At 35.7% G+C, this 20,498-nt stretch overlaps 2 protein-coding genes across 3 annotated transcripts; both read left to right on the top strand.

Moving 5' to 3' along the window:
• Positions 1-6,736: 6,736 nt before the first annotated feature.
• On the top strand, positions 6,737-11,590 carry LOC128158657 (uncharacterized). Of its 2 annotated transcripts, none has more exons than XM_052821596.1 (6): positions 6,737-6,807; positions 7,865-7,959; positions 8,197-8,432; positions 9,297-9,441; positions 9,811-9,972; positions 10,629-11,590. In XM_052821596.1, exons 1-6 carry the CDS (start codon positions 6,797-6,799, stop codon positions 10,892-10,894), a joined length of 915 nt encoding a protein of 304 aa, XP_052677556.1. In that variant the 5' UTR covers positions 6,737-6,796; the 3' UTR covers positions 10,895-11,590. The 2 variants fall into 2 exon arrangements, with proteins under 2 accessions (XP_052677556.1, XP_052677555.1); XM_052821595.1 differs by lacking the exon at positions 6,737-6,807 and adding an exon at positions 6,893-7,230.
• A 2,904-nt stretch (positions 11,591-14,494) lies between these two features.
• Positions 14,495-20,498, top strand: LOC128158662 (uncharacterized). Its single transcript, XM_052821601.1, has 6 exons — positions 14,495-14,620; positions 15,155-15,249; positions 16,095-16,327; positions 16,605-16,749; positions 17,649-17,804; positions 18,660-20,498. Exons 1-6 carry the CDS (start codon positions 14,610-14,612, stop codon positions 18,878-18,880), a joined length of 861 nt encoding a protein of 286 aa, XP_052677561.1. The 5' UTR covers positions 14,495-14,609; the 3' UTR covers positions 18,881-20,498.

The following is a 20,498-nucleotide window of genomic DNA, read 5'->3' as shown; positions in this document are numbered from 1 at the left end:
TGGTTAGCTTTATTCTTTATTTCTAATAATCAATATAATAAAAATATTTTTTATTGTTGAATCAAAACTCCAACCAAATATGTATTTGTATTAAAAAAAATTATGCTGATTTCATTCTACAATATGTATATATCTAAATATCTTCACTTAAACATATATGCTAGTTCCACTCTAAGACGTTATACAAAGGGGTAGGGAGAATTTAAATTTCCTATGATTTCAAACTACAAATATAAAAAAAATAGGTCCACATACCCAACTCCCCACACCCTCAGAAAACATGGATACATGTAAACTTCAGATCCCCTCCCCTGAAATTTTTTTTTCTGAATCCAAGCAGCGCGCATGTAATGATAATTTTATAGAAAGAGATCTCTTTTTTTTAAGCAATAAGAAAAAAATCAATCAAATTCATGCAAGTAAATCTCAAATACATGTTGTATGCATTTTCAAACGAAAAAAATTATAAGTTCAGTTTTTAAACATCGTAACGAAAAAGTGCAATTGGGGCAGTACCATACAGTACGGTACAGTGTATCATGTACAGTGTTGTGCAGTAGGGAACAGTGCTGGTCACTGCCCGTACAGTGTCATACAGTGGAGTACAGTGCTGGTCAGTACCCGTAAAGTGGAATACAGTGGAGTACAGTGCTGGCCAGTGCCCGTAAAGTGGCATACAGTGGAGTACAGTGCTGGTCAATTCCCGTACAGTGGCATACAGTGGAGTACAGTGCTGGTCAGTACCCGTAAAGTGGCATACAGTGGGGTACAGTGCTGGTCAGTACCCATAAAGTGGCACACAGTGGAGTACAGTGCTGGTCAGTACCCATAAAGTGGCATACAGTGGGGTACAGTGCTGGTCAGTACCCATACAGTGGCACACAGTGGAGTACAGTGCTGGTCAGTACCCATAAAGTGGCATACAGTGGGGTACAGTGCTGGTCAGTACCCATACAGTGGCACACAGTGGAGTACAGTGCTGGCCAGTACCCGTACAGTGGCATACAGTGGGGTACAGTGCTGGTCAGTACCCATACAGTGGCATACAGTGGAGTACAGTGCTGGTCAGTACCCGTAAAGTTGCAGACAGTGGAGTACAGTGCTGGTCAGTACCCATACAGTGGCACACAGTGGAGTACAGTGCTGGTCAGTACCCATGCAGTGGCATACAGTGGGGTACATTGCTGGTCAGTACCCATAAAGTGGCACACAGTGGAGTACAGTGCTGGTAAGTACCCATACAGTGGTACACAGTGGAGTACAGTGCTGGTCAGTACCCATACAGTGGCTTACAGTGGGGAACAGTGCTGGTCAGTACCCATACAGTGGCACACAGTGGAGTACAGTGCTGGTCAGTACCCATACAGTGGGATACAATGGAGTACAGTGCTTGTTAGTACCCATACAGTGGTACACAGTGGAGTACAGTGCTGGTCAGTACCCATACAGTGGCTTACAGTGGGGAACAGTGCTGGTCAGTACCCATACAGTGGCACACAGTGGAGTACAGTGCTGGTCAGTACCCATACAGTGGGATACAATGGAGTACAGTGCTGGTCAATTCCCGTACAGTGGCATACAGTGGAGTACAGTGCTGGTCAGTACCCGTACAGTGGCACACAGTGGAGAACAGTGCTGGTCAGTACCCATAAAGTAGCATACAGTGGAGTACAGTGCTGGTCAGTACCCGTACAGTGGCACACAGTGGAGTACAGTGCTGGTCAGTACCCATACAGTGGCACACATTGGAGTACAGTGCTGGTCAGTACCCATAAAGTGGCATACAGTGGGGTACAGTGCTGGTAAGTACCCATACAGTTGCACACAGTGGAGTACAGTGCTGGTCAGTACCCGTAAAGTGGAATACAGTGGAGTACAGTGCTGGCCAGTGCCCGTAAAGTGGCATACAGTGGAGTACAGTGCTGGTCAATTCCCGTACAGTGGCATACAGTGGAGTACAGTGCTGGTCAGTACCCGTAAAGTGGCATACAGTGGGGTACAGTGCTGGTCAGTACCCATAAAGTGGCACACAGTGGAGTACAGTGCTGGTCAGTACCCATAAAGTGGCACACAGTGGGGTACAGTGCTGGTCAGTACCCATACAGTGGCACACAGTGGAGTACAGTGCTGGTCAGTACCCATAAAGTGGCATACAGTGGGGTACAGTGCTGGTCAGTACCCATACAGTGGCACACAGTGGAGTACAGTGCTGGCCAGTGCCCGTACAGTGGCATACAGTGGGGTACAGTGCTGGTCAGTACCCATACAGTGGCATACAGTGGAGTACAGTGCTGGTCAGTACCCGTAAAGTTGCAGACAGTGGAGTACAGTGCTGGTCAGTACCCATACAGTGGCACACAGTGGAGTACAGTGCTGGTCAGTACCCATGCAGTGGCATACAGTGGGGTACATTGCTGGTCAGTACCCATACAGTGGCACACAGTGGAGTACAGTGCTGGTAAGTACCCATACAGTGGTACACAGTGGAGTACAGTGCTGGTCAGTACCCATACAGTGGCTTACAGTGGGGAACAGTGCTGGTCAGTACCCATACAGTGGCACACAGTGGAGTACAGTGCTGGTCAGTACCCATACAGTGGGATACAATGGAGTACAGTGCTTGTAAGTACCCATACAGTGGTACACAGTGGAGTACAGTGCTGGTCAGTACCCATACAGTGGCTTACAGTGGGGAACAGTGCTGGTCAGTACCCATACAGTGGCACACAGTGGAGTACAGTGCTGGTCAGTACCCATACAGTGGGATACAATGGAGTACAGTGCTGGTCAATTCCCGTACAGTAGCATACAGTGGAGTACAGTGCTGGTCAGTACCCGTACAGTGGCACACAGTGGAGTACAGTGCTGGTCAGTACCCATAAAGTGGCATACAGTGGAGTACAGTGCTGGTCAGTACCCGTACAGTGGCACACAGTGGAGTACAGTGCTGGTCAGTACCCGTTCAGTGGCACACAGTGGAGTACAGTGCTGGTCAGTACCCGTACAGTGGGATACAATGGAGTACAGTGCTGGTCAATTCCCGTACAGTGGCATACAGTGGAGTACAGTGCTGGTCAGTACCCGTACAGTGGCACACAGTGGAGTACAGTGCTGGTCAGTACCCATAAAGTGGCATACAGTGGAGTACAGTGATGGTCAGTACCCGTACAGTGGCACACAGTGGAGTACAGTGCTGGTCAGTACCCGTTCAGTGGCACACAGTGGAGTACAGTGCTGGTAAGTACCCATTCAGTGGCACACAGTGGTATACAGTGCTGGTCAGTACCCATACAGTGGCACACAGTGGAGTACAGTGCTGGTCAGTACCCATACAGTGGCACACAGTGGAGTACAGTGCTGGTCAGTACCCATACAGTGGCACACAGTGGAGTACAGTGCTGGTCAGTACCCATGCAGTGGCACACAGTGGAGTACAGTGCTGGTCAGTACCCATACAGTGGCACACAGTGGAGTACAGTGCTGGTAAGTACCCATACAGTGGCACACAGTGGAATACAGTGCTGGTCAGTACCCGTACAGTGGCACACAGTGGAGTACAGTGCTGGTAAGTACCCATACAGTGGCACACAGTGGAGTACAGTGCTGGTCAGTACCCATACAGTGGCACACAGTGGAGTACAGTGCTGGTCAGTACCCATACAGTGGCATACAGTGGGGTACATTGCTGGTCAGTACCCATACAGTGGCACACAGTGGAGTACAGTGCTTGTAAGTACCCATACAGTGGCACACAGTGGAGTACAGTGCTGGTCAGTACCCACACAGTGGCACACAGTGGAGTACAGTGCTGGTCAGTACCCATACAGTGGCTTACAGTGGGGAACAGTGCTGATCAGTACCCATACAGTGGCACACAGTGGAGTACAGTGCTGGTCAGTACCCATACAGTGGGATACAATGGAGTACAGTGCTGGTCAATTCCCGTACAGTGGCATACAGTGGAGTACAGTGCTGGTCAGTACCCGTACAGTGGCACACAGTGGAGTACAGTGCTGGTCAGTACCCATAAAGTGGCACGCAGTGGAGTACAGTGCTGATCAATTCCCGTACAGTGTCATACAGTGGAGTACAGTGCTGGTCAGTACCCGTAAAGTGGCATACAGTGGAGAACAGTGCTGATCAGTACCCATACAGTGGCATACAGTGGGGTACAGTGCTGGTCAGTACCCATACAGTGGCACACAGTGGAGTACAGTGCTGGTCAGTACCCGTACAGTGGCACACAGTGCAGTACAGTGCTGGTCAGTATCCGTTCAGTGGCACACAGTGGAGTATAGTGCTGGTAAGTACCCATACAGTGGCACACAGTGGAGTACAGTGCTGGTCAGTACCCATACAGTGGCACACAGTGGAGTACAGTGCTGGTCAGTACCCATACACTGGCATACAGTGGGGAACATTGCTGGTCAGTACCCATACAGTGGCACACAGTGCAGTACAGTGCTGGTCAGTATCCGTTCAGTGGCACACAGTGGAGTATAGTGCTGGTAAGTACCCATACAGTGGCACACAGTGGAGTACAGTGCTGGTCAGTACCCATACAGTGGCACACAGTGGAGTACAGTGCTGGTCAGTACCCATACACTGGCACACAGTGGAGTACAGTGCTGGTCAGTACCCACACAGTGGCACACAGTGGAGTACAGTGCTGATCAGTACCCATACAGTGGCGTACAGCGGGGAACAGTGCTGGTCAGTACCCATACAGTGGCACACAGTGGAGTACAGTGCTGGTCAGTACCCATACAGTGGCATACAGTGGAGTACAGTGCTGGTCAATTCCCGTACAGTGGCATACAGTGGAGTACAGTGCTGGTCAGTACCCGTACAGTGGCACACAGTGGAGTACAGTGCTGGTCAGTACCCATACAGTGGCATGCAATGGGGTACAGTGCTGGTCATTATCCGTACTGTGGGGTACGGTGCTGGTCAGAGGGTAGGTAAAGTGCTGTCAAGTGAAGAACAGTGGCGTACTATGTCTCTGTACAGTGGGTTCAGTGGGATACAGTAGCTCTGTATAGTTCGGGAATATCAGGAAATTCTGAATTCAGCAGTGTTAACAAATGATGGCGTCTTACGCAAATCATGCTGTTTGAAATGATCGATGTCTGAATTGAGAGTAATGATATATACATCGCAAAAGTAACTGTAAATGTTTAAGTAACAATTGGTTAAAATGTGATCTTCTTATGCGGATTTTTAAAAGTGTAAATTTTGTTCTGCATGTATTTTGCATTTGGACTTCCGATCACTTATAAAATTTAAGACATCTAAAAAAACATGAACGACCTTGTTACAGCTAGGAATAGCGGCCGATTGGTGGAGAAATGGATAAAATCTACTGTACTATAACTTATTCTGGATTACTTTTTTTTATTTTTTGTATACTTGTATTTACTTTTGAACTACTGTAGACGTACTTTTGTCCGCGTGGTATTAATTTACGCTATGAACGCGGGCACAAATTTTCCGCGGAATTTTTTCCCAGTGTACTTAAAGTGCATTTAAATCAGACGACAAATAGCCCCGAGCGGGTCTGTCTTTCAATGACCCAATTAACTACACGCTAAGACCCGTGTTTTTACTGCAATTTTTAGATCCCTTTGTACTCTGATTTTTAATTGATAAAACTGATCAACTCATAATTTAAACGAGATGTAAACCCATAAATTGACAGTTAATAAAGATTAAATGGTGTTTTAGACGATTTTAGCCAGCGTCGTAACATCTTGACGGCTAGCTAATGACTACCGACCAGTGCACAACCGATAATTACTGCTCACTGTGAACAGTTCTTACAATTTCTAGGTAATGAAAATCGCTCAGAACTATATTTAATAATAATTATTCAAATGATTTTTTTTTTCGTTCAGAGAATCCGCGTAAATTTTTACCCGCGGATTAAATTGATATTGTGATTCCGCAGAATTGTGACCCCGTGGAAAAAAATACGTCTACAGTACCTTAACCTTCATGACAATAGTAGAATTTCGATATCATGTATTATGTACCCTTCAAATCACAATTTAATGAGATAGATTTAATGTTGTTTTTAACTTTAGTGACATGTAATGTTAGTTACATTATCTTTCTCAAACATTTATTCCGGATATAGAATAATAGATCGGGGTTTTGCAATCCCCCCCCCCCTTTAAGGATCTGATACAGCTATGAATGACTTTCTTATGTAACGTTTCTTAAAAGATATCAAGTACTAAACAAATCAACTCACTTAAATTTGACATTATAATTTATAATATATGGCTTTCATTTGAAACTATTTCCGTCACTAAATATTCAGATTGAAGTCTTTTTCTCTTATTCTTGCTAACAAAATGGTTTTGATTGTTGTGTGTCTTTTAACACAAAATTCAAATTATGATTTGAACACATTTTCTTTTCTTTCTTTTTTTCTTCTTTTTTTTAATAAAATATAACTGTTGAAATAAATCAAACAACAAATAGAATGTTTTCTTTATCTTTTTTCATTGATGAACATGCTAGATAGTTCGTTTTCTACTCAATTCATCATGAGGTCATGAACAAACAAACTAATAATATCTATTGAATGATTTTAACTTAATTTTTAATTTTTATGTTTGACTTTATTTAAACTAATGAATGCTTGTTAATAAAAGGCGACCTGACTAAAGCTACACATAAATAACATAAGGCTTATCATACAAAAATTACTAATACTATCCCTTTGGATCCACCCGCCGATATTTTTGGTCGTAAATTGTTTACGTAAAACACAACAGGACTATTTAAAAACATGGGCCGAAGGTATGTATTCTGAAGCCGATGTCTGTATCAAAATTTTATTAAATTGACTTAAGATCTAACGTAAAACTGTAAACTATTATTTATATCTTTAAATTCAAATGAGTCTTCGTAAATGTTTGTATTGATCGCATACAACTATATTTTTTTTTTATTCCATAACATACAAACGTGTGTACTACAAAATATTGTAAATATGTTCCCTTTGATAGTAAATGCTTTCCCAAATGTTAATTCTATTTCACACTAAGACAAGGCAATAAAAAACCTAATGAATTTATTATATTTTTTAGAGAACATAAAATACCAACTTAAACGTCGATGCTAACATTGACCGAGAAATTGCGTATATAACACATGGATGACCTAAATTCTGGATCGGTGTAAACAGAGATATACCATGCTAGCGGATTTTGTTTTGTTAAGGTGTGGGTTCTTCATTCGGCCCACTATCTCCTTTAAAAACAATATCGACAAAGTTTCCACATTAAGAGATTCTCTTGGATCAAATATGCCAAAACTAAACTTAGGTCGTCGAATAAATCTCATAAAAAGTCATTTTAGAAATTCACGAAGCATAATGTAAATACATTGCCATCGCATTGTTAAATGGCAAGTGCCCTTGATTCCACATATCTATAATGATTTGATATGATTAATAATCGTAAACTCTGATGCAAATAAGGATTACTATGTAGTTGCAAATGTAAAGTTTCTAAGTGTTTTTGGTATAATTTCACATATTTTATGGTTGTATTATTTTGTGTCTAACTATATATCACTGGCTGGCAAGCAAATTTAAAAATGTAAAAAATACATACAAATAATTCTAGATAGAATTGCTCGAAAATTTGATAATTGACCTTATATAATCCCCCTCCCCCTTGCCATGATGACCACGCGCACCGGGTATCTTCACAAAACAAACAATATGATATGGGTAACTACTACAGCTATTTATTTTGCACTGAAAGTTGTACAAACAGTTTGGTTTAATTACGATGTAAATGTATACAGATATAACGATGTTATATAATTCAGCTTTTATATTGTCAAACAGGACCAGGAAGAAGACTGTTCCGTCATTCTTATTGATAACCAGCTGTTTTCTGATTTTCTCCCACGTAGGTTTTGTGTTTGGAGATGAGACCACATGTAAGTATATGAAAAATGGTTTTACATAGTATTCTTTTTTGACCGATAAATTGCAGTCTATATATACATAAACTATTTTGAATTTGCATTTTACATTGCATTTTCCATTTTGTATATTATATAAAAATTATGCATTTTTTTTAATTTGTTGAATAGTAAGAGTACGTAAGAAAGAGCCAAAATTAGTAAAAAAAAAAAAAAAGGTTCATATATAAATTATTAAGATATACAATTCAGATGAATTTGGAGAAGACTGCTTATTCATTACTAAAGACGTGGATTATGATGAGGAAATGTACGTTGAGTACAATGGAAAGACGGTTGACCTCTCTTGCGATTACTTCAGATTCGGAGGACCAGGATATGGATTTTTTAACGAGTACTCCGTCTGTGTGACTCCTCTTTATTTCAATGACAGTGAATGTGCTGTCAAATTAAATATCAAAACATCCCTTTTTGAAAGCACTAAACACGTAGGTATTTATTGTTTAAGTAAAGTTTATTTAAGGCTGTTTGCTCCGATTTTCTTTTTGGCTTTTACATGTAATGGATCAAATAATTTTCCATACAAACCAATCATCTAAAAAAGTTGTAGACTTTGCCTATTTAAACCAGCAGATTCGGTCTGCTGTCAATGTTAGAAATATTTGAAGTTAATTAATAAAAACCAAATGCATAATGATCATGTTTCGAAAAGGGAACCATTCAATTTCTTCCCAAAATGATTAGGTTTAGTGAACCAACATATTATGCAATATTTGTAAACCAAACAAACTTTAGAAATTATATTGAACATAACGTACACCGCTTTATTTTTGATTTGCAAAAAATGACTCATTTATAGCCATATGAAAGTCATTATACAGTCATACTCGCATGGACGTCTGGTGCGAATTTTCATATTGGGCGAAAAAAAGCGCAGTTCCTCTTAATTTCAAGTGTGTTTTGTACACCATTTGTTCTGATAGAATATGGCTTAAGATACCGGAAAACCTACTGCAATATAAATATTTATTATTATACATATTCTTAGCAAAACCATTGCTTAAGCATACAAAAACTTTTATAGAAAATTGATTAAAAAGATCAAAAGAAACTTTTGCTGTCAATGAATGATTTAAAGATGATATTTGTAGCCAAAGTTAGAAAAATGTATAGAAAAACATCTCAAGCACTGTACATTAAGATACTATTGCTTTGCTATGAAGCAAAATAATGATTTATATAATTATATAAAAAGATAGATAGAGAGAGAGAGAGAGAGAGAGAGAGAGAGAGAGAGGGAGAGAGAGCATTTTTTTTTTATAATTATACGCATACATACCTTTTTGATTTAGAAAATAACATGCACTGAAAACAAAATCGCTCCGTATTGTGGACCGAAAAATGAAAATCTCTACATAGAGTTCGAGAAACGGTATGGTAGGGATACGAATGGAGCGAAGTTTAAGCTAAAAATCACAACGAGGAAAGAATATGTTGGTTAGTAGTATTATTTGATTTCAAAACTTCAGTACCCTGATAGGGTTTTTAAAAATCAATTTATATAATATCAACCAGAGTGTAAATTTAAGGGGAAAATGGTGTTGAACTTATGGTTTAGCAGTGGAAATGATAAAAATATTTGTTTTAGGTTTAGAACCAAATATTTAAGTAAACTTAATCTTTAATGACATTTCATCGTATAATCTCACAATGATTACACGTTATAAAAACGCAAATAATCTTTAATGCAATGATTATAAACTCTCTGACTGATTTACATAGGGCATTGATGCCATGTTTGAAAACTTCGTTTTGAGTCGTTTAAAGTCAAACATTTAAGCTTAATTGGTTTTTTTTTTGACACAGCCAAGGAATCCACTTCTTCAAAATATGTCATTGGTGCCATAATTGGAGGTGTCATTGGCGGCCTCGTCCTCATCACAGTGTGCATTGCTATATACTGCTGGTGTGTGTGTAGACGGAAACCATCTCAAGGGAGAGTACTCAATCCGACATTGGGATATCCGGGTAAGTACAAAAATGTCATTTAAGGTAACAACTTTGCATTGTGAACAAGTTTTAAATGCAATTTGTGAAATGTGTCAGTTTATGTGTATGAAGCTGAAAGCCAAACATACAAATAGAAACATGATAAAGTGCTTTGTGTCTCTTAAAACCTTTGGTTACTCAAGTCGTTTTAACAAATCGGTTACATAAATCAACTTAAATTAGTAATTTAAAAGGAAATTTAGAAAATCAATAATTTTGGAAAATATGTTCTCAATTGTACATGGAATAGTGTAAGAAAAGATAACAACGGAGCAAGTTAGGCCGAACGCAAACACTTTATGAGCATGAGAGACAAAATGTAACATACAATATACAACCATCTTTAAGTTATTTTATCATGAAATAACATCTAAAAGGAAGTATCAAGTCAATCTCACATTTTACATTATGTGTAAAAATATCTATGCAAAAGAGTGCTGAAACTGTAAATAGTGACCAAAGGTTATCTGTGTATTAGTTCGATTGGCCCAGAAATGATAACGAAATGTTTTTCTACATGTGCTTGCATCACGATACATGTATATCTAAAAACAAATAACAAATATAAAGTATAACAGCACAATAAATTAGAAATAATATAAAAATTATATATTTATTCTTCTTTCCAAAATCAGCTACGTCAAACCCATATGCTGTCCAAGCCGCACAAACACAACAAAGCATGATGGCAACGCCTTCCAGTGTTTTATCTCCAGTTGTATATCCAATTGGATCACAACCTTCACCCCAAGGAACAGCAAGTCCACAGACAATTGAAAACAAGTTGGCCTCTGTACCTCCAAGCTATGACGCGTTTACGGAGTCATCAACCTCGCACATTCATGAAACAAACTCAGAATCGTCCAAAACGCTAACTAATGAAGACACTGAACGCAAATAATGCCCGAATATGTTTATTGACACTTTTTGTAATAGTTAGAAGAAACAGGGACTCTCTCTATCAAATTCGAACGAGTTTTTTATCCACGTTTTATGAGTACCATACATGCATCCAGTCCCGATCTTCCATAAAAATTTGAAAATAGAAAATTTTGACCTAAATCTAGCTTATTCTTTCTTTGGAAATGTTATAAATGAATGACCTTTTTTGACCCTTGAAGGTTATATTCCAGTAAAAAAGATTTCGATTCGACCACCGTCCAGGTGAAACCATTCCAATATAAGGTTCAAAATATTGAAATTTGCATTTTCTTTGAAAGTATTCTCTGTCTTTAATATGTGGAGTTGAAATAAAACCTTAAGAGAGGACAACAACGTCAAAATATGTTGCCCTTACACAACATTTAATCGTTGCCAATTTATTTAAAGATACTTACGTGCCATTTATGCCTTTTATAGAATTTACAAGGAAATTGTAGAACGATTGATGATTATAATAATGTGTTAAAATTATAAGTTATAATCATAAACGTAATTCAAATACTGTCAGCTACATGTTTTTGTATTTCATGTATTTTTTCTTCTTTTTTCTACCTACTGATACGTATTATAGATGAATGATGTTTCTCCTTTTCATTTTTAGAACGTATTCTACTTTTTTGGATAAATGAAACCTTAAAATAAATAGCAAAAAGAATGCATTACAATTTGTTTGTTGTACAGAAGAAATATACATATAAAATGTGCGGTTAAAGTAATTAAAAAAAAAATGATCGGATGTCATGCATTTTATCATCAAAACCTAACATTAAAACTTGTGAAAATTTAAAAATACATATCAAACTTTAAATATAAGATTTGAATTCAATCTTGAATAAACATTCCAAATACTAGTGCTCAATACTATAAAACTTTGAATGATAACAAATTTTTTGTTTAAAAATAAGGGTTTTTTTCTTAAACACTATACATTCGGATTCGAGATAATACCACTGAAGATAGATTGGATTCTTACAGAAGCTAGATAAGAATTCTTACAATAGTGAAGGAGAAACTTCAAGAGTACTGTACAACAATATACTCCAGATGTGGTGTGAATCAGATGTGGATACTAAAAAACTCTAAAGAATAATTAGAAACTTTGAGGTCACGAAATCTGACCAAAATCATTAACATCAAAACGTACGTTTTTTTAACGCTTTATACAACCATTCCCCATAACAAATTAAAATCTAAGCTTTGTCATCGACAGTTGTTTCTTAAATAAATTTGGAAGTCGTAAAAATGCTTACCTTGTCATTGGAATCAAAAAAAAATATTTTGTTAAAAACTTTTCAGATTGCACACATGTACTCTGAAGTTGACATTAAAAAGATACTTGAGTTTCTAAAAGACAACATCAATGTAGTATTTGGAAATCAAGTCTTCCAACAATCTGTTGGAATTTCCATGGGTACCAATTGTGCCCCATTGTTAGCAGACCTATTTTTGTATTCTTTTGAAGCAGAATTTATTCAAAACCTTGTACGTGAAAAAAATAAATCGCTCGCTGTCTGTGGCCTTCAAGTCAACATTGACGATGTATTATCAACTAACAATGGTTATTTCCATATTTACGCCGACTCAATATTTCCCAGTGAACTTGAAATAAAAGATACCGCTGAGTTTGCGTCATCTGTTCATATTTGGATATTTTACTGGAAATGGACATTGATGGTAGCCTAACAACAAAACTTTATGTCACGAAATTTCACAGGTGGTGAAAAGTCAAGTCTCAACCGGGACTCAACCGGGACTCGAACCCAAAGCCTTTGGCGTACCGTGCCAGCGCTCTAACCAATGAGCTATTGAGATCCGATATATTGATATATTTACGAGTAGAATTCTACGAGTGAAGGAAATGTTGTGAAACATGTTCCTAGGGAGTGACCGTGGGATTTGCACGTTGGGCGCCAAATGTCACAGGTGATGAAAAGTCAAGTCTCAACCAGGACTCGAACCCAGGGCCTCTGGCGTACCGTGCCAGCGCTATAACCACTGAGCTATTGAGACCCGATATCTTGACTGACAGCCACACACCTGTGAACCCGATGACATGATAAACACGATCACTTGCATATGGTGTTTTTGTCTCTCAGTTAATTCGATACACAAGAGCATTTAAACAGTTTCTAAGTTGATAAAACAGGACTATCAACAGTCCCGTTTGAAGTCATCTTTTTGTAAGTTCTATGGTCGATAAAACGACCCTGTCAGCAAAGCAATCTTACACTGGGTCGCATGCTGACTGTCGTTTTTAATACTAACTGTTAGACCATAATTAATCAGCAGCGTTTGGAACTCACGACGCAAAATCATCCAGCTCGAAGCTCAACGCGTTACCGATACGCTATATGAACCGATAAAGTCTTTGACGGTATTTATATATATATAACGTAGATATATACGACTGACATCAAGCAATTAAAGTTATTAATCTTTCAAAAAACACTTCATTATTGACGGTAATTTTAAAGTTAAAGTTTTTGATAAACTTTTGAACAAATTGATTGAACATTTTTCAAAGAAATTCTACATGAGAATCACAAAAACGCTTTTTTAAATGACGCTTGATAAAGAATGTACAAGAAGAAATTTCAATGAGATTTCGTCTGCTAAACATTTCGAGTTTTCTCGGTAAGGTCAAACGTCTCTCATTTCTTGAAAAGAACATAAACCTTTGTTGACTTTTTATTGTACAACAACTTGTTGATTAAATAAACAATCAAATCAATTGATTAATTTGAAAAAACAATAGTGTTGTGTTGTGCATGTACTATGCCTAAATAGTAGTCAGGGTTTGATACATAGTGCACTCGCCTCCGGCTCTATGTATCAAACCCTGAATACTATTAAGGCACAGTGCATGCACAACACAACACTTATATAATAATGATTATCTTTTCTTCATTCTTTATAACTGTATTTTTAAACGTAAATAAACACATGAATATATAAATTAAGATATATACTTACAATTGCAAACACATAGTACATATATACATACATTTTCGTGTAAAATGTTAATGTAATACAAAACTATTGTTCACATATAGGGGGAGATAACATTTAAGTCATTGATATAATGTTCGTATCAAAATATATATATATATATATATATATATATATATATATATATATATATATATATATATATATAATTGAATTTAAAAATATCCATAACAAAATCACAAATTGATCCTATTTACCGCCTGAAGAGCCAGGAATGGCGAAAAAGTTTAATAGGATCCGGTTAATAGGATCAATTTGTGATTTTATTCTGTAAATTCATTATTTTTAAATTATTTAAAACTGTGCCGATTTATTTTTGTTGTATTGGAAAATTATATATATATATATATATATATATATATATATATATATATATATATATATATATATATATATATATATATATATATATATATATATATATATATATATATATATATATATATATATATTGTGTTTGACTTAACACATGTCCTGTGTGACTTGATTGAATTTTAATTTTCATAGCTTACCGGGAGTGTCAGGTAAATGAAAACATGCTGACATGACAAAAGCTTTCCAAATTTATTCTTATTCTATGAAAACAATGCAATCCCGTCCCGTTTGATCCACCAGCCGATGCTCTTAACCGCATAAAGACCTACGTCACTCGGGTGTGTCAAAACATGGTTAGAAGGTATGTTTTTTGAAGACGATTTCTGTATCTAAATTTGTTATATTGATTATAGATCTAATGTCAAGCCATTTACCATTTAAATGTATGATTATTTGTCCTGTAAAGTATCTTTAAATTCAAATGTTCCTTCATTTATGCTAATACACGTATTGATCGAATACATTTTGTTTAAATCTACTGACATACAAACGTGTTTACTATTATAGATCATTGTAAATATTTTCTCTATCCTCATAAATATTTCCTAATGGTAATTTATTTAACAAAGCAAAAAGCAAAAGTATGATCAAGCATTGCATTTGTTATAAGAGATCTCAGAATAGCAATTTAAGCGTCAATGTAACCTTGACGGAGAAATAGCTAAATCGATTTGAATGTCGTAGATAATATATGGATGACCTGCATTTTGGAACGGTGTAGAGAGAGGAATATCGATTTGTGTGTTGAATGTTTTATTACAGTTTGGGTTAATTACCATTTGCATGTAAATTGTTATAACAGTATAATGTAATTTAGCTGCAATTTTCCCCACAGAACCAGTAAGAAGCCTGTTTTATCATTTTTATTGATTACCAGTTGTTTGCTGATTTTCTCACACGTTGCTTTAGTATTCGGATATGAGACTACATGTAAGTATATCAAAATGGATTTACATACTATGTATTTACATTCCGATAATTGGTATTTTATTTGTACGTATATCATTTTATATGATTGTATTGCATTTCTTCATAATATTTTTGGCATTATTTTTTCACTTGTTGAGTAATTCGAAAAAGAAAGCGACAAAAAGAGAGAGTGATGATGACGTTTCATATCTAAGTTATTAATATTATACACATATTGACTGAGGAAGAGGACATCATAAATTATATAAGCCTCCGAGAACGAAATATTGCCACAGACCAACCAATATATTAGTCCCAATACGGATAATATAATGAATATTTCCCGAAAACACAATCAATATTTGTTTTGTGATCTGAATAAAATAATAAATTTAAAAAAAAATTGAGATAGGATTAAAAATGAGAAAACCTTTTTTTACGTTTTAACACAGAATTGACAATTCAATTTTGCGCAAAGCTCATTCCAACATATCGTCGATATCAAACGGTCACTGGTGATATTCCACCGCCCGTAAAAATATTTGAAATAGCAAACCATCGCATTGCGCTTTCGTTGTTTGCTTACCTTGACCGAATGCCTAGCATGACGTCACCTTGTTTTGAAGTCGCAAAGGTCTTCAATTTTCTGTCACAGTTTACACATCGACGAAGTAGTGGCAATTAATTGATTTCGAGGAAATAATTCCTTAGAGAATGTTTCTAACGGGTCAATATTAAAAGAAGAGATATGCCGGTCAATTATTCTAGAACGAGCTAATATGACAATGATTGACCTTTTGTCGCTATAAAGTTAAATAGTGGGAATATACTACTGAATATAAGAAATGAAAAAATGATCATTTCAGATGAATTTGGAGATGACTGCTCATATTTCACGAAAGATATAGGTGAGAATGATAAAGTATTCCTTGAGTACAATGGACAAACGGTTGATTCTTATTGTGATTACTTCAAATTCAGAGGAAGCGGATATATCTTAGACGAGTATTCAGTCTGTGTGACTCCTCTTTTTTTCAATGACTATGACTGTGCAATCGAAATAAACATCAAAACCTCCATAATTGGTGTCACAAAACACGTATGTATTTATATACATTACAGACTCAAGTAATATTTCTAACGTCGTTTAGAATACTTTGGTTGTTTTAGCACCAATTACAGATATTTTAATAGACAAACTTACCACAATTTTATCCCAAGTACCGTAAATTAAAATTGATAGTATAATTTTGTCACGGGGCATATTCAGGAATTTTAGAGAGAGAGAGAGAAGGAAAAAGAGAGACAGAAAGAAAGAACGAAAGAGGGAGAGAAGGAGAGAGTATCATAATATCCATATATCTTTTTTAATTTAGAAAATAAGATGCAGTGAAAACACAATCGCTCAGTATTGTGGGCCGCAAGATGAAACTCTCTATATAGAGTTCAAGAACCGAAATGACGGTGACACATATGGAGCGAAGTTTAAGCTGAAGATCACAGCGAAAAAGGAATATGATTGTAAGTAGTATTGTTTGCTTTTATTACTTCAGCACCCTGATTATGTTCTATAACACAAAAATATAACATCAGCCATAGTGTACATTAAAGATAAAACAAACGGGGTTGAAACTACGATTTAGCGGTAGAAATTTAAAAAAGATTATTTGTCTTAGGTTTAGAACACAAAATATTTATGCTCAAATTAACTTCTTCTTTCCCCTTGCTGTCTGGTTTTACAGTTAACGATTTGTCTGTCTTTATATCAGGCATTTTTTTTTGTCCTGTTTGATAGTTTTAAAGCTTTTTACTCTTTGGAACCAATATGCCATTTCTTAGAATAAGAAATAAAAGTTAAAACCGGTTTTAATTGGTCTGTGTGTTCAAGAATATAAAAGGATATTAAAAGTTGTCTCGTTACAAAACAATTTCTTCACCGTTCTCCGTAATACATTGCCTGAAGAAGCTAGTAGAGCTCCTGTCGTGATGATTAATTTGATAATAATGTTGCTGTTCCGTTGATGTTTGGGTTCATGTCTATCTATCTATCTAAACTCCAATCTGCTTGACTACACGTTATAAAAACGCCGCCACTTTTTATGGGAATATCTTATAATCTAATACAAATTTTAAAACAAAATGGCTTGTGGTGACTTTTTGACCACTCCCATTTATAAAAAAAAGATTATTGACCTGCGAATATAGATTAGTACAAGCATGCGCAGTACTTATATACGTTCTTACTGATGTTTCATTGGACATAAATGACATGATTAATTATTTCGTTTAAATCACGGAATAGTCGTATGAATCACAACATTTAATCACGATATATATATATATATATATATATATATATATATATATATATATATATATATATATATATATATATATATATATATTATTTTTTGACACAGACAACGAGTCTCATGAATATGTTGTTGGTGCCATAGTTGGAGGTGTCATTGGCGGCTTCGTTCTTATCGTTGTGTGCATTGCTATAGTTTGCTGGTGTGTGTGTAGACGGAAATCATCTCAAGGGAGAGTACTCAATCCAACACAAGGATTTTCGGGTAGGCATCAATATCATATGAACGCAAAAATGTTACATATAAAATGTGATAAAACATTTCGTTTCTTATTGGCTGCGCCAAACATTTTCAAAAAAGTAATGCTGGCGTCACTTCAAATTTTTAAAGAAAGTGTGTTTAAATGAGAGCCAAAAGACGTTAATAAAATGACACAGATAGAGAGAGAGAGAGAGAGAGAGAGAGAGAGAGAGAGAGAGAGAGAGAGTTTATCCTATATAATGCTATATGAGGTTTTTTTTCTTATCAAAAATTTTCTTTTCATTTTCTGTTCAATACAATTTATAATCTGATTCTTTCTTGAGGAGGATATATGGTTTTATACATTAAAAACCTGATCAGCCTTAATCTTCTAATTGTGATATTTTTAGCCACAAATCTAACTTTTAATAAGAAAGAAAAAAAATCAAAATATTATCTTTACATTCATTCATTCCTCTTAATACTGGATGAAATTTTCCCACATACAATGCTCGTTTGTAATTACATGTAGAACTGAGTTTACAAAATAAATTAAACATACGATAACTTTTTTTCAAAACAATTACATCTCCGGATTAGTCAAAGAACAATCTGACAGTTTATTGAAAATAAATTATGAATGACTATGTAAAATATTGCTTAAACTTTCAACAGTGATCGTTTCTACATTTTGTATAAGCTTGTCTGGCTCAAAACTGACAATAAATAAAACACACTGACAATAAATTTCTCCATGTGTCTGCATCATGATGTATCTGAAAAATGAAACATAAAATATCATTGCAAAAAAGAAGAAAAAAAAAACCAATAGAATACTATAACATGAATCATCGTTCGTTTATTTTTTTTTTAAATCAGCTACGGCAAACCCGTATGTGGTCTATGGTACCCAGACACAACAGAATATGATGGCGACGCCCTCTAGTATTTCCTCTCCAGGTGTTTATCCAATGACATCATACCCACCACCACAAGGAGCAGCATATCCACAGACAAATGATAACAATCTGTCACATCCACCTCCAAGCTATGACGCTTTGATGGCATCGTCAACCTCACACGTTTATGACACAGTCTAAGACTCGTCCAAAAAAATCTAACAAATGAAGACTCTATATGCAAAAAACGTTCGAATATGTTTATTGACATCTTTTATCGTGGTTGATGAGACAGGGGTGCTTTTTAAATATTTAAACAAGATTTTTCCCCTTTTTTATTCCAGACTTGCATTCAGTCTTGATCTTCCTTAAAACCTTATTTAAATTTAACCTTAATTTAGCTTTAATTTTCTTTTAAAATATCATGAAAAGAGATGAACGATCTTAAGTGACCTTTAAAGGTTATATTCCAGCAAAGATGATCTTTGTTTTACCACCTTCCAGTTGAAACTATTTCATTGTAAAATTCAAAATTTTGATTTTGGGCATTCATTTAAAACTCTCTTTCTTATTAATATGTAACTATTAAACCTTCAGATAGGAGAACGAAATTGAAAATACATTGTCCTTACACTCTATATATTCATTTAGAAAAGTTTCTAGTGACATTTTACGCCTAGAGTTTTTAGAATTTAAACCAGAGTTAAGGTAAAAATTGACATGTTTCTAATTTAAAAATGACATCATGATGCTTATTGTGACGTCATATCTATAAGAGGAATTTTTACTATTCAATGATTAAATTTGATCATCGCTCCTAGTAAGACTAATAAAGTCTTAATGGTTTTATAAACTTATTGTTAGATACGATGACACTCCAGAAAAATCGCAGGTTTAATAAGGCAAGTCTTAGCAATCGATAGAGCAAAAAAGTATGTCCGCCTAAGTGATAAAAAGAAGAGCTTTTAGTAATAATATCTATTTATGTTCCTTTTTTTAATATATGTCAATGTATCATATTTAGAGTGCATGTTTTTTCTTCTTGTCTGCATTTAAAATCTGCAGCGTTCAATTTCCTAAGAATTAACTTACCTATTCATGCGCCATGAGTACAAATATAAACCTGAAGAATAAACCATAAAGATGAAACTCAACATAATGTACAGATAAATACAAATGTATGCAAACATTATTTGTAATCTTTACTGGGTTTCCAGATTTTTTTTTATAAAATCTAAACCAACATTTTGTTATTTAAACCTTACTGTGGGGAAAACTAGAATAAAGTGGCTATTTTCCACGGTGGGAAAGATTACTTTAATAAACAGCAGGTTTTAGGGGAAAAAGCAACGATTGGGGGAAAAACTGCTCTACAACACCGGTCAATGATTTTTTACAAAATGGTGACCAGTTTCTTGCGAGCTAACATAACAATCAATGACTGTTCGTCTATATAGGGTTACATGTATGTAGTGAACGTTTACCAGATAATATTCATGTATAAATAAATTAAAAACTGTATTCTCTACTCTCTCGTTTGTAGTTTGTCTTCTTTGGGTCAAGTTTAATGTTGTATTGTTTCTTACAATAAAAAATATGGAGGTACCTTTTGATAAAACTGTGTATCCCAAAAATATAGACATTATAACTTTTATGTTGTTAGAATATAATTTATTCAATCATTAACCAATTTAAGAAAACTTATTGAAAAGACAGATGACAATTTGCTTTGTGTATTTAATACTTGAATTCGATATTTTTGTTATTCTCATTAAAGCAATGACTTTTTTTATATAAGCGGCACTATTGTCTAAACAAT

The sequence above is a fragment of the Crassostrea angulata genome, chromosome 8 (genome assembly GCF_025612915.1).
Source record: "Crassostrea angulata isolate pt1a10 chromosome 8, ASM2561291v2, whole genome shotgun sequence".
Classification (NCBI taxonomy): Eukaryota; Metazoa; Mollusca; class Bivalvia; order Ostreida; family Ostreidae; genus Magallana; species Magallana angulata.
Note: the sequence above shows the minus strand (reverse complement) of the source record. Positions and strands in the feature narration are given on the sequence as shown.

Excerpts from the sequence above, each read along its gene's own strand:
- LOC128158657 (XM_052821595.1), top strand. The coding sequence starts at position 7,205 with ATGCTAGCGGATTTTGTTTTGTTAAG. Across the intron at positions 7,231-7,864 it reads GCGGATTTTGTTTTGTTAAG|GACCAGGAAGAAGACTGTTC; the intron begins GTGTGGGTTCTT and ends ATTGTCAAACAG. Across the intron at positions 7,960-8,196 it reads GTTTGGAGATGAGACCACAT|ATGAATTTGGAGAAGACTGC; the intron begins GTAAGTATATGA and ends TATACAATTCAG.
- LOC128158662 (XM_052821601.1), top strand. Across the intron at positions 16,328-16,604 it reads TAATTGGTGTCACAAAACAC|AAAATAAGATGCAGTGAAAA; the intron begins GTATGTATTTAT and ends TTTTTAATTTAG. Across the intron at positions 17,805-18,659 it reads TCCAACACAAGGATTTTCGG|CTACGGCAAACCCGTATGTG; the intron begins GTAGGCATCAAT and ends TTTTTAAATCAG.